Source organism: Pongo pygmaeus, chromosome 7 (assembly GCF_028885625.2).
Source record: "Pongo pygmaeus isolate AG05252 chromosome 7, NHGRI_mPonPyg2-v2.0_pri, whole genome shotgun sequence".
Taxonomy (NCBI): domain Eukaryota; kingdom Metazoa; phylum Chordata; class Mammalia; order Primates; family Hominidae; genus Pongo; species Pongo pygmaeus.
The window spans coordinates 81,818,111-81,833,314 of NC_072380.2; the positions used below are offsets into that span (position 1 = coordinate 81,818,111).

The window sequence follows — 15,204 nt, forward strand, 5'->3', positions numbered from 1 at the left end:
TTTTTTTTTTATTTTTACTTCTTTGTTTGTTTTAATTTTTCTTCACTTATTTTAGGTTCAGGAGTACATGTGCAAGTTTATTATATAGGTAAATTATGTGTTAAGCGGGTTTGGTGGACAGATCATTTCATCACTCAGGTAACAGCACAGTACTCAGTGGGCAGTTTTTCAATCCTCTCCCTCTTCCCACCCTCTGGTGTTGACCCCAGTGTCTGTTGTTCCCTTCTTTGTGTCCATGTGTACTCAGTGTTCAGCTTCTAAGTGGGAACATGTGGTACTTGGTTTTCTGTTCCTGTGTTAGTTTGCTTAGGATAATGGCCACCAGCTCCATCCATGTTGCTGCAAAGGGCATGGTCTCATTCTTTTTTATGGCTGCATAGTATTTCATGGTGTGTATATACCACATTTTCTTTATGTAGTCTCTTATTGATGGCCATTTAGATTGATTCCACGTGTTTGCTATTGTGAATAATACTGCAATGAACAGATGTGTGCATGTGTCTTTATGGTAGAATTATTTGGATATATAACCAGTAATGGGATTGCTAGGTTGAATGGTAATTCTGTTTTAAGTTCTTTGAGAAACCATCAAACTACTTTCTACAATGGCTAAACTAATTTACACTCCCACCAGCAGTGTATAAGCATTTCCTTTCCTCCACAACCTTGTCAGCATCTGTTATTTTATTACTTTTTAGTAATAGCCATTCTGACTGACTTGAGATGGCATCTCACTGTGGATTTGATTTGCATTTCTCTAGTGACTAGTGATGTTGAGCATTTTTTCACATGCTTGTTGGCTGTGTGTATGTCTTCTTCTGAAAAGTACCTTCTCATGTCCTTTGCCCACTTTTTAATGGATCTGATAATTTGCTAACCTAGAATTCTATGCCTGCTTAAACTTTCACTTCAATGTGAAAGAACAAAGATGCTTTAATATGCTCACAGGCTCAGAAATATTTCTTCCCATGTAGCCTTTCCACGGAAGTTATCTGAGGTTTTTTTCTGGCAAAATGAGGAGTTACCAAATAAATAAACAAACAAAAACTAGTGGATACAACTGAGGAAACTTCTGAAAGGAGGTCCCGGGATGTAAGTTATGTCAACTGAACAAGCAGTCCAAAGTGAAGCAGAAGGATGGAGTTCAGGAAAAGAGGAAGATTCAGTAAAACAGAAAGCGTGATTGAGAACTTAGAAAAACATATGGGCATGATCAACGCAAGTAACAAGAGAAAGAAGAGGCCCTTAGACCTCGAGGACAGTAACACAAGAAAGATATGGTCCATCTACGATACAATTTTAAGCAAATTCCCATCTCTTCTCTACTTAGGTAACCGCTCCTTCCCTCATACTCCCTGTTTTCTGGAGAAAATGAACCAAAGGCTCTGACATAAGAGCACCACACATAAGGGAGAAGTTCGGTGAGATGCTAGAATGATGACAGGGAAGTTAGGTAAAAGCCTGCAAAATGAACAGTGAGGACCCAGGCCCATTCCCCCAACTCTCAGCTCTAGGATGCCAGCAGCGAGGCTTACAAGCCTGTAGTCCTCCCCAGCAGGGCCCCAGCAGGAGAGAAAGGAGCATTAGTCTCTTGAGGAACTGAAGCACCTCAGAGGTAAGCCCTTGGGTTCTGACACTGCAGCACCCTGATGAAAACTCCAGTTGTATCCACCTCCCACAGCGAGACCCACCAGATGACAAGCCCTACCCTCACACACACACAGCAACTGCTCAACTTTTTAAGTTCTCATTCTTCAATACCAAGAGCAAGCTAAGGACCATCAGAAATTTGAACAGAGCTGCTAACACAATCAAGACAGCAAAATAAAGAGAAAGTTAGGCACTCATAGGACACAGAGACAAATTAGGAAAAAAAGGAAATCTAAATAATGTTGGAAAAGTAAGAGAAAATATTAAAATATTAATTTTAATTAATTAAAAATATTAAAGCAAGAAAATATTAAAGCAAGATGGTTAGAAACAAGGGACATTCTGAAATCCAGCAAGAATTTTGAAATTAAAAATATGATAGGCTGGGTGAGGTGGCTCACGCCTGTAATCCCAGCACTTTAGGAGGCCAAGGTGGGCAGAGTGCTTGAGCTCAGAAGTTCAAGACCAGCCTGGGCAATATAGAGCAACCCCATCTCTACAAAAAATTATCCCAGTGTAGTGGTGGACACCTGCAGTCCAAGCTACTCAGGTGGATGAGGTGGGAGGATCACTTCAGTCCAGGAGGCAGAGATTGCAGTGAGCCATGATCGTGCCACGGCACTCCAGACTGAATGACAGAGCAAGACCCTGTTTCAAAAAAATAAAGATGACAGCCAAAGTAAAGAATTCAACAGAGGACTTAGAAGATAAAATGCAAGAAATCTTTTTTAAAAGTAGAACAGAAAAGGACATATGAAATGGTGATAAATAATAAGGAAAGGAGGATATGAGAGTAATTTGGCTGTGACATCTGCCACCACATTGATTGTCAGGGTTGATTCAACTGATCTGGCTGAATAGACGGGTGTCCCCCTGCCTCCCTCACTGCTCCACCTGCATCCCTCCTGAAGCTGCACACTTGGTCAAAGAGGGCAACCTTCTCTGATAGAGGAGGATCATTCTTTGGTCAAAGGCATGCAAAAAGTTGCCAGTATCCCCAAACAAGAATAAGAAAAGGAGAGGTCAATGAAGGCGAGAATGAGAAAAAATGGCAAGGAGAAAAAAGAAATTAAAGTTTAAAAACAGACCTGAAAAATATAGTCTCCAGTCACAAAGAGCTCACCATGTGCCTAGCAAAAAATCAAAATGATCCATCTCAAAACACATCATAGTAAAATTCTGAAATACTAGTAATAAAAGGAAGCTCCCAGGAATGAAAAATACATCTCATACAAAGCATCGGGAAAAAGAAAAGCCAGACTTCCAAAAAGAGCATTAGAAATTAGATGACAACGGGGCAAAAACTTCAAAACTCTGAGTAAAAATGACTCATCCAAAATTTCAGCCAACTTGGCAATCAAAGGTAACAGTGTGTATGTGTGTGTATATATTTATATATAATATTTATCAATATATATAATAAAAAGTCTCCCAAGAAACCAAAGTTACAGCCCATACAGCCTTTTTGTAGCTACTGGAGGATGTGCTCCATCAAAATGAGGGAGTAAATCAAAAAAGAGGACTCCACAGAGTCCAAAAAACAAGGGATCAATACAGAGAGAGGCAAAGGAATTCTCAGGATGACAGCCGGGCAGCCAGCCTAGAAACATTGTGTCCAGATGAGAGTAGGGGGACTGTGGGCCCTGATGACTCCAAGGAGTGGGGAAATGGAACCCTGAGCTCATCAGATAGGTGGAAGGTCATGTTGAGATATTTTTTGAGCTCTCAGAGGGTGTGGGAAACTAGATGCAGATTCAAAGAAAACAAAGTAAATGAAAATAAGGCAATTATTAATTCCAGGAAAATCAGTGTTACACAAATAAGGAAATTAATCATGATGCTGTAAACCAAAAATAAAATTCTAAGGCCCCCCAACCAACTGAATGGACTTCCTTCTCAGCCAGGGCTATTTAAAATTTAAACTGAGATATTAGTTCAGACCAGGATGGGAAGTGGGGAGTCTGGCATGCCTCATTATACCTCTCCAACATTAACATCAACACAGACTTGAAGTCTGATAAGAAACATTTTACAGTCTATTCTCTCTGAAGCCTGCTACTGGAAGGCTTCCTCTGCAAATAAGAACTTGGGTCTCCACAGTCCTTTATCTTAACCCAGACATTCCTTCCTATGGATCCCAGGTCTTTAGATAAACTCAACCAGTTGTCACCCAGGAAATTTTTTAATCTACCTAAAAGCTGGAGGCCCCTGCTTCGAGTTGTCCCGCCTTTCTGGACCAAACCAATGTACTTCTTAAATGTCTTTGATTGAAGTCTCATGTCTCCCTAAAATGTATAAAACCAAGCTGCACCCCGACCACCTTGGCCACATGTTCTCAGGACTTCCTGAGGGCTGTGTCCCAGGCCATAGTCATTCATATGTGGCTCAGAATAAATCTCTTCAAATATTTTACAGAGTTCGACCCTTTTCATTGACAATACACATGTCATAAATTTAACATGAAAATACCAAAAAGGATTTGACCACAATTTGTAAAGATAAAGTGAAGCTCCTCATTTGCCAAGCTAGGAAGTCACAAATAACACCTTAGTTTGATTAATTTATATAGTATTTCTGAAAATACAGAGATACATTGCAGAAGAAACAGCTAAAAAGAATTTAAAATTATTGCCCCTGCAAATCAGAGTTAGTCATAAGACTGCTGGGTTTTTGTTATGAACTTTTTAATTCTATTTATGTTCTCTAATTTTAATAAAAAATAATTTGATAGAAATAGAAATTATTCTTAATTTATTAGTGATGACTAATGACAAGAGCTAGCCTTCAGTGCCTCACACTGAGCTGAGAGCTTTACATGTGTTACACACATAACCCTTGCCCACAACCTTCTAAGATTGCTGCTAACATCACTCCAATTTACAGAAGTAGATATTGAGGTTTAGCGTTAAGCAACCAGCCAAGCAGAGTCAAGATCCAAATTCTAATTCCACTCCAGAGCCTGAGTTCTTATTCTATACTGCTTTTCCATTTTTCAAGACTTTATTGTTTGTGCCATCCTATTAGGCACTATCAGGAAGCCACATACCCGCTACACGCATCTTACACACACACACACACCGATGTCTTCTGGCAGAAAAATAACTCCCAGGACAAAAGGTGGCACAGTATTCTGTAATATAAATAAACTCTGATTTGTTATTCCTTCTCCTCACCCCCAAACATACTAAATTGGCTAGATGAAATCAAAGCTTTTGTTATTCAAATGCAAAGTGGAACATTTTAGAACATAAAACTCCACTGAGAAAAAAAAGGAAACAGAAGTGTTTCTTGGCACCAAGCACCAAAACTTGGACAATGAAGCTCTGTTAAATGAACAGATCCTAACAAAATTACATGTGGTTAAGAAGTAAATGTTGGCTGGGCACAGTGGCTCATGCCTGTAATCCCAGCACTTTGGGAAGTGGGGGCGGGAGGATCATTTGAACTCAGGAGTTTGAGACCAGCCTGGGCAACAAAGTAAACCTCGTCTCTACAAAAAATACAAAAAATTAGCCAGACATGGTGGTGCATGCCTATATACTCTCCCTACTTGGGAGGCTGAGGATAGAGGATCCCTGGAACCTGGGAGGTTGAGGCTGCAGTGAGCCATGAGTACACCATTGCACTCCAGCCTGGGAGACAGAGAGAGACTCTGTTTCAAAAAAAAAAAAAAAAAAGAAAAGAAATAAAAGTTAAGGTTTCCATAACTCTCACAGAGAGCTTTCCACCTTGTTTTGGTGAGGGTGTGGGGAAAACAGCACTCATACCCATTGCTGGTAAGGGCAAAAATTGGTACAATACCTGTGGAGGTAATTTGGTACTATTTATTCAATCTCACTTCTGAGAATTTATTCTGCACATAGAGAGCACACAAGAGACACAAGAGAAGTGATAAATGCCTTGAAGTTATTTATTGCAGCATTGCTTTTAACAACTAAAAATTAACTGGGCACGGTGCCATGTGCCCATAATCCCAGCTACTTGGGAGGCTGAAACAGAAGGCTCACTTGTGACCAGGAGTTCGAGACCAGCCTGGGCAACATAGTGAGACCATGTGTATAAATACATAAATAAATAAATACAATTAAAGATTACGAACAACCCACTGCCCACCAAATGGGGGCAGGTTAAATACAAAGTGGAATACAATGGAACGTTATGCAGTGGTTAAAGGCAGTGCTTATGGGCACAGACACTGTAGCCAAATTGCTTGAGGTTAAGTCTTGGGTTCTGGGCAGTGCTGCACTGGAGGCAGCCACTCTGGGTGACAAGATTCTACTGTGAAATTCTAAGGGATTTTGTCAATTGTTTGTTTAACACAACTATTTTTAAAAATCAAATGATATAAACATACAATTAAATGATATTAAAGACAAGGATAATAAATATGTAAAACTCATCACCTTCTAATTATTTTACTATTATCTATGCTCTTGCCTAGGCGATTTAAGTCTATTCTACGTGTATGATAGAAACATTATACAATGGTGTGTGACTGAGCACCTCCTCCCAACTCGGTGTTCAGGGTCGACAAGTTGGTGACATGAAATCAGCCACAGGGATGTATTTACATCTCAGAATTGCCAAATGCCACAAATCAGGGCTTTTTTTTTACTTTTTACTTTTTGTATAAATGGGTTATCACTATGTTGCACAGGCTGGTCTTGAACTCCCAGTGTCAAGTTATTCTCCTGAGTCAGCCTCCCCCAAGGGCTGGGGTTACAGGTCTGGGCCACCGCACCAGCCATGAGCCTTTTTTAGAGAGCCATTTAAACATTTGTCAGCAGTCCACTGGTTACATGTGATCAGTACCTCCGTTTTGCTATCTGTAAACTCAGGATGATAACAGCACCTATTTGATAGGTTATTGAGAGGATTCATGGATTAACATATGTAAAGCACTTAAGAGAATGCGCAGCCTACAATACAGTCATGGTAAGGGGGAGTTATGCTTCAGATTGTTACTACCAGTACAGAAGGATCTCCAAGCTATATTGTTCCATTTTTTAAAAGCTTAGCAAAGCATGTACGAATGCTCTATTTTAGATACAAAAGAGGGACAATTGAAAATACATATCCACAACATCTTAAATAAAGAAGCCTTGGAAGGATATGCAAAAAAATGAATGAAAGGGGTTACCTGTTTCATCTTCGGTTGGAGGAATGGGAAGAGCTAGGTGGATGGAGGACTTGGGTAACAGCAAGAAGTTTCATTGTACCTTGTATTTTCATTGAATTTTATGTTTTTGAGCTACAGAAACACATTCTCTATTAAAACATTATAATAAAAACTGAAGAATTTTCATTAATCCAATAAGCATTTCATCCTCATCTGATGTAATTAAAATGCTATGAAAGTCCCTCTGTGAGGGTCAGAAGGGGCACAGAGGAAGACGAGACCCTGGCTTCCGCCCTGCAGGAGTGCATGCTCCACTTGGAGAGGCAGAGCACACAGAGCACACACAGGGAGAACAGCTTGGAGGGAGGGGTATGATTCTGACTGCAGATGCACAAACTCCATGGGGCTTTGCACCTCCATCGTGCAGACAACGACGCAGCTCTTAAGAGGTACTTACCCTGTTGTATAAGGGATGTTTATGCCCCCTAGATTAATGCTTTCACATCCAACAATAAATAGGGTTGAAAAACACAGTAAAGACACACCACTGCAGATCATTGCTAGTTTTGCAGATTCTCTGGCACCAAGTTTCAATTTTTTTATAATGTAGCCTCCGAGGACAATACCAACACCAGCACTGGGGACGATAATAACCCCTGGGGAGAAAAGAAGGAGAGGATTAATTTGAACTCGTGTACACTATTATTCATCTTATCTATTCTGTCTCTTGCTCAGTAGTACTAAGGTAAAAAATCAAAAATTACTATAATCAATACATCTTCATTGTATGTGATTTTATAGTATAATGTTATTTTCAACACACACAATCAACAACGGACTCACATCCAGATTTCAATAAAAACTTTTATACAGCAATAAAATAAAGACAAGCAATCCATTACAAAAGTGAGTAAAACTTGAATAAGTTCTTCACCAAAGACAAAATCCAGACAAACAATAAACATGTGAAAGGGGGTCAACCTCATTACACAGAAGGAAATACAGATGATGCACCTAACACATAGAAATGATAAATACTCAGTGACAGGTACCCTAAATACTCCAATTTGATCATTACACATTATATGCATGTCACAACATTCCACATGTACCTCATAAATACGTACGAATGTAATGTATAAAATAATTTTTTTAATTTAAAAACCACAGTGAAATACCACTACCTACCAATCACGTTCGTGAAAATTGTAAAGTCTGACAATACCACACGTTAAAGATGTAACGTATTGGGAACTCTCAACACGTTGGCAGGATGTAAATCTCAACACTCACTTTGAAAAACAGTTTGGCATTATCTGGTAGAGTTGAAGATATACACGCCCTGTGGCAATCAATTCCATTCTTGGATCTATACCCTGAAGAAACTTCTGCACATGGGTACCAAAAGAAGTGGACAAGATATTTGAAGTATTATAATAGTAAAAATATGGAAATAAACCAAATGTCCATTAATAAATATATCATATATGTTATGCCTATATAAAGGAGTGCTTTTATACACTCATTAAATGGAAAGAAACGTAGCTACACACAACTTTGTATGAAGAATAATACAAAGACAATGATGAATGGAAGGAACCAAATGCAACAGAATGCACATGACATCACTACATTGGTATGAAGTTCAACAACTTGTAAAACTAAACAGCATTGTCTGGGAATGCACAAACAGGTAGTACAACTATGAAGAAAACCCAGGAGTAATTAACATAAAAGCCAATAGTAGACGGATTCATGGTATCAGGAAGGGATGCAGGAGGTTCCTCTGGTGCTGAAAAATACTTCATGCCATGACCTGGGTAATAGTTACTGCTGTGGTCTGAATGTTTGTGTCCCCAGAAGGTTCACATGATGAAATCCTAATCCCCAGGGTGATTAGGAGGTGGGGCATTTGGAAGGTGATTAAGTCACAAGAGTGGGAAGCCTAATGAATGGATTCGTGCCCTTATAAAAGAGGCCTGAAAGAGCTACTTCACCTTTCCATGTGAAGTTACATGGTGGGAGGTCACATGTGAGAAGACAGCCTTCTATGAGAAATTGGGCCCTCCTTCACCACACAGGGCCAGGGCCTTGTTGTTGGACTTCCCAACCTCCAGAACTGTGAGAAATAAATTTCTGTTGCTTATAATCCACCCAGTCTATGGTAATTTTGTTATAGCCACCTGAATGAACTAAGACAGTTACACAGTGTTAACTTTATAATTATCTCTAAATTATGTTTAATGTACTTCGGGGTATGTTATTTTTCACTGTAAAAAAAATAAAGAAATTGGCCAGATGCAGTGGCTCACGTCTGTAATCTCAGCACTTTGGGAGGCCGAGGCTGGTGGATCAGTTGAGATCAGGAGTCCGAGACCAGCCTGGCTAAAATGGCAAAACCACGTCTCTATTAAAAGTTCAAAAATTAGCCAGGGGTGGTGGCGTGCACCTGTAATCCCAGCTACTCAGGAGACTGAGAACAGGAGAATCGCTTGATTGAACCCCGGAGGCAGAGGTTGCAGTAAGCCAAGATCATGCCGCTGCACTCCAGCCTGGGTGACAGAGTGAGACTCCATCTCAAAAAAATAAAGAAATCATCATGGTGCCTGCCCCCAAGAACCTTACAATCTAAAAGAGAAACAATCAACTTAATAGAAATTAGAATACAATAAAATAATTATATGAAGTGCAGAGAGAGAATCTTCCCTGGATGAAATCCGGGAGGGTTTTACACAAGTGGCAGTATTTGAGTTGACTCTCAATAGATGAGACAGAATCTGCCCAATGGACCAGCACAGAGAATATCCTACACAAAGAAAATATCTGCACAAAGGAAATACATGCACAGAGGCATGAAATAACGAAATTGAGGATTCAATGCAATCCAAAATATTGAGTATGGAAAGGAAGCAGCTGGGAGGTGGAAAGACCTGGAGAAGAGAGGTAGGGAAAACGGAGATCGTGAAAGACCATGAAAAGGAGCTCAGGTTGTATTTCTGATAATGGAGGCCACTGAAGAACTCTGAACTAAGGTTGACAGGATGGAAGCTGTGTATTACAAAGATCAATCTTGAAATGACACGCAAGACATTTCAAAACTCAAGTCAGAGAAGTGGTCAGGAGGATGACCGCAAAGGTCTTTGTGAGCCACAGTAGGGCCCTACAAAGATGGCCCAATAAATTAGATAAGGACAGGGAGAGAGGAAGGATGACTGCATGACACCAGATGAAGGAAGAAATCTGGAACATGGGGAGGAAATGTGTGTGCAGAGCAGCTCAACGGCCCCCATTGTAGACTTGTTGATTGTGAAGGGCCTGAGGAACAATCAGGTGAAATGCCTCACCCAGTTGTGTCTGTGGGCTGCAAGATCAACAAAGAGCTGGCTGGGGGATTTACAGCCAGGAGATGAATTCATGGCATAAATGAGATGTTCCAACAAGACGGTGCAGAGTAAAACAAAAGGGTCAAAACCACAACATTCAGACAAGCGCCAATGTTAATGGGGTATCATAAAAAGGTGAGCCCACAGAGCAAGTTGAAAATGAACAGCCACAGAGGCCAGAGGAAATGTGGGGAACAAAAAAAGTCAGAAGCAGGAAAAACTTGGGCTTTGGATTCAGAAAGACTGGAGTTCAAATCCTCACTCCATCTTTTGTAGCCATGTAATCATGCAGGCTTCCTAAACTTTCTAACTCAGACTTCTTTGCCTTGTCATGGAGATGTCTTCCTTTTACCTTAGCCTTAGAATGAAGATTACAGGCACTATCTATAAGTAGATACAGCATATAGTATTTGGTACATAATATAAATTGTAGTTATTAATTAGCCAGGCGAGATGGTGGGTGCCTGTAATCCCAGCTACTTGGGAAGCTGAGGCAGAAGAATGGCTTGAACCCAGGAGGCAGAAGTTGCAGTGAGCCAAGATGCGCCATTGCACTCCAGACTGGGCAACAAGAGCAAGACTGTTTCAAAAAAAAAAAAAATCGTAGTTATTACCATTACAACTGTGCCATAGAAAACCAAGGAGAGAGGACAGGCACAGTGGCTCATGCCTGTAATCCCAGCACTTTGGGAGGCCGAAGTGGGCAGATCATTTGAGGTCAGGAGTTCGAGACCAGCCTGACCAACATGGAGAAACCCCGTCTCTACTAAAAATACAAAAATCAGTGGGGCTTGGTGGCGCATGCCTGTAATCTCAGTTACTCCAGAGGCTGAGGCAGGAGAATTATTGCTTGATCCCAAAAGGCGGAGGTTGCAGTGAGCTGAGACTGCATCACTGCACTCCAGCCTGGGTGACAGAGTGAGACTCCTTCTCAAAAAAAAGAAAAGAAAAAAAAAAAGAAAACCAAGAAACTAAGGAGAGAGTTTCAAGGAGAAAATAGACAATAGTATCAAGTGCCTTAGAGAAGTCCAGTAAGAAAGACTGAAGTGAGACAATGTGTCACTGGACCTCTGACAAGAGCAATTTTAAGAGCGTCATGCAGGTAGAAACCAGACTGCAATGGGTTGAGTAGTCAGTCATGAGGCCCTAGAGTTTGAGAATCCAATCAGCTCTTTCTAGAACTTTGCATGTAAAAGGAAGAAGGGATATGGGTCTGGAATTAGACTGGGAACAAGGCAGGATTGAGGTTTGGAGGGTTTTATCTGTTTGCTAGGATGCAGAGAGGACTTAAGCACATTTATATACTGAGGAAAATAAACTAAAAAGGGAATGAATGGTTGAATGTGGAGGGGAAATTTCAGCTAATGACAATGCAAGATCCTTGAGAAGTCAGGATAATATAGAATTAATAGCACAGATAATCAACTTAGCCCTGAATAGGGGGAGAGAGACTCCTTTCTCTGGGCTAGAACAGGGGATAAATCCGTGGGTGAGTAGTAGCTTTACAATGTTAGTTTTTCTGTTTTATTTTTCCATTATTCTGTAAACATAATGTAATACATATTGTAACAAAACAGTTGAAAAACATAGAAAAGTAGGAAGGAAAACAGAAAAGCAGGAAGGAACAAAAATCCACTGATTGCATTCTGGCATATTTCATTGCAGACGTTTTTCCTCCGAGAATTCATAACATGCTGTAGATTCATTTTTTATACCTTTGATTTTTGTTGGTTTTTTTTCTGTACAATTGAAAACAAAACCACCTCTTAGAAGGAAGAGATATTGAGAACTTTAAATATGGCCAAGGGTTGGAAAAACCATGATGGGAAAGTGAAGTCAGCACTACTAAGAATATGTAATAGAGGGTAATACGGGTCCAGACGATATTGGACACCAGAAGCTTGCAGCTGCATTCACTTGCACGGTTGCATGCTCCGGCATGTTCAACAACTCACAAAGAGAAACAGAGGAAAACTGAGATTAACTTAAAGTCAGTTTTGCCTGGCAGCCAGTGTTCGTCCTGTAATCTTCACGAGTTCTGTGAAATCGGCAACGGCTTTTTTTTTTTTTTTTAGACAGAGTTTCACTCTTGTTGCCCAGGCTAGAGTGCAGTGGTGTGAGCTCGGCTCACAGAAACCACCGCCTCCCAGGTTCAAGTGATTCCCCTACCTCAGCCTCTCAAGTAGCTAGGACTGCAGGCGCTGGCCACCACACCCGGCTAATTTTTGTATTTTTAGTAGAGATGGGGTTTCACCATATTGGCCAGGCTGTTCTCGAACTCCTGACCTCAGGTGATCCACCCACCTCGGCCTTCCAAAGTGCTGGGATTACAGGAGTGAGCCACCGCGCCCGACCGGCAATGGCCCTTTTACAGATGAGATTGAAGACTCAGAGAAGTGGCCTGCTCTGTAGTGCACAGCACAAAAAGGGGAGTTTGGATTGAAACTGACATTTTCTGTTCCCAGCCCCAAGCTAGGCCCACATTACCACAGCTGCCTCTTACACCCAGCAGGTCCCTGGAATCTCACCCAGAGCTCTAGGGTGAGATGAGCTGGAGAATAAAGTACCCTCCTCACCAAGAAAACGTATACATGCTATCAATGTGATTAATTTACCTTTAGAATGAAAACGTTTTATTCATAAAATTTCAATTTCAACTAAGCAATTATGGAGTCGCAGATACTGTACTACAGCCTCAGGATAACAACAAATCTCCATGCTGGTAGCTGAGTCATAATTAAACAGCAGCATAATTTATTTGACTATGCATCCTAATCAGCATTAGGCTGTCAAAAATAGAACATTTGTCATCGGTAAATATGAGGGCACACCAAACTCAGTGAAGACCCATGAAAATGTTCTTCGGCGCCCCCATCATCTGGATCTCGCTGCACTATGAAAACAGAAAGGTCTGACCACTCATTTACGCGAATATGGACATCGCTCGGATCTCCGGTTAGAGAAAGATCGGAAGTTTGCTTTGGGGAATTATACGCGTCTTGGGACGAGCAGCAGGGATGGAGTCGGACAGTTCAGAACCTTCATACTGCCCCCCACTCAAAGCCCCTGGCTCCAGGTACAGCAGCTCTAGTAGTTCCGGGTGAGTTTATGGAGCGGCTGCGAGTCAGTTTCTCCACCCACCACCACGCGCCATCCAGGCCTCCCCGCCTGCCCACTCCCTATTGGGGGTGGAAAAGATAAATAGAAAAGATGGGTTCTCCCGGCAGAAGTTACGGTCCTGCCGCTAGCCCTCTCTGAGCTCAAATTCACATCCATGGCTGGGGCCCTCCTTCCCTTCCCTCTGTCCCCAGGCCCCAAAGAGTCAGCTCGCCGCTCCGTTGCCCCTCTCACCTCTGCGCACCTCACCTCTCTGCGCCTCTGCCCCGACCCTGCCGGGTTCCCAGCCTCGGAGGAACCCCCGAGTTCCTGCTCCACGCGCCCTCTAATGGCCAAGACCTGGGGAGCGCAGGAGAGAAGCAGGTGGGGAAAAGGCCATCAATGGATGGATACCCAAGGACACTTCCATATGTTCGGTGGGGAGGGCAAGGGGGGCAGAGCGTGGGAAGATGCACCAAGCCCAGGCACCCGAGGCCCGAGGTGCCAGCCGTAGAGGAGAGAGCCCAACGCAATTCCATATGATCAAGAAGCAGATCCAGGTAAGACTCTGGGCTATGTAGCCAGATTCCCTGAATTCAAATCTCAGCTCAGCCACTTACAAGCTGCGTGTCTTCAGGCAAGTTACTGAACATTTCCAGGCCTCGGATTTTCTCCTCTCTGAAATGTGGATTATAATAGTATATTCTTCATAGGATTGTTAGGATTAAATGAATTAAGACTTGTGAAAGGCTTCAAACAGTGTCTGACCAACAGCATACACTCAATAAATGCTGGCCATCATCATCTTCTTCATCATCATCATTTTAACGAGTATGAACTTCATTATCTGCCTAATATTATGAGTTTAAATTTGCACACATATATTGGAATTATAATTAGGCAAATTCCTATATGCTATTTAATCTATAGAATTGAATTTAAGCAATCTATTAGTGGCCCAACATAAACCTCTATGTGTTCTTTAAATATACAAATCTTTGATATTTACTTACTATGTGTTCTTAACACATAAAACTCTGTTAGATATTTAGCAGCAGGTCTTTTATCTGAATCTAAAGAACTCACTGCAACATTAAGTGCTGACAATGCAGAAGATTCTGCTTTGCTCATAAAAGGTCTGGGAATATCCTGCTGCTTTCCAGCTGGAAATCTTTTATCTAGTCATTTATCCAAGCAAACAGACATTAATTGTCCTACTTTCTTTCTTTCTCTGTCAAGCACTATTATGCCGCAACATTAGATTTTGACGTTTTTATTCTGGACCCCAATATTACTTTCCTTTTGTGGCTGCATGGAGCCAAAGGGTCTTTATGAAAAATTAATATTTATTTAATTACCAAATATAAAAGCTAATGACTGAATTTTTCCTCTTTCGCTCCAATTTTTGCCAATTTGTATTGTAAATAGACACAGAAAATATACGTGAGCTTAAAGCATGATTTGGAGCACAGGAAAACCTGAACCAAAGGAGAGAACAAAATTAGGCAACCCATTCATTATCAAGAATGTATTATAGGTTCAGGGAGCTTCAATTTTGCTGTTGTTGCTATTGTTAAGACAGCAACAATGTGCTTTTATGGTACCCAGCGCTAGCCCCTCTCATCACACCTGCCACTCCTATTGTGTTTATTTTCTATCTTTCTGTTATCTTTCTTTAAGGTTCTTGTCTATATTTTCAGTATCTTCCTATTTATTTAGCACTGACCAACGCCTAGTGTGTGTTTGGATGAAAGAACAAACATTCATTTTGAACTTATTATATAAAATCTTATATAACTTTGAATTTATTATATAAAATCTTCAAGCGATTTGCTCATTAATTTCTGTTTTCATTTATTCCTGGAACTAGGTTGCATCCCATTTTACAAATAGATAATCTAAGATCTAATTTGAGGTTAAAATAAATTGCTAAAATCAGTTTAAAACTGATAAGCA

General features: G+C 40.9%; 1 protein-coding gene across 1 annotated transcript in view; it reads right to left on the reverse strand.

Moving 5' to 3' along the window:
* Window positions 1-15,204, reverse strand: part of SLCO5A1 (solute carrier organic anion transporter family member 5A1) — a 162,077-nt gene that overhangs the window by 28,813 nt on the left and 118,060 nt on the right. The window contains exon 6 of the mRNA XM_054498563.2: window positions 7,227-7,425. Within this exon, the coding sequence (XP_054354538.2) occupies window positions 7,227-7,425 (199 nt within the window). The remainder of the gene's footprint in view (window positions 1-7,226; window positions 7,426-15,204) is intronic.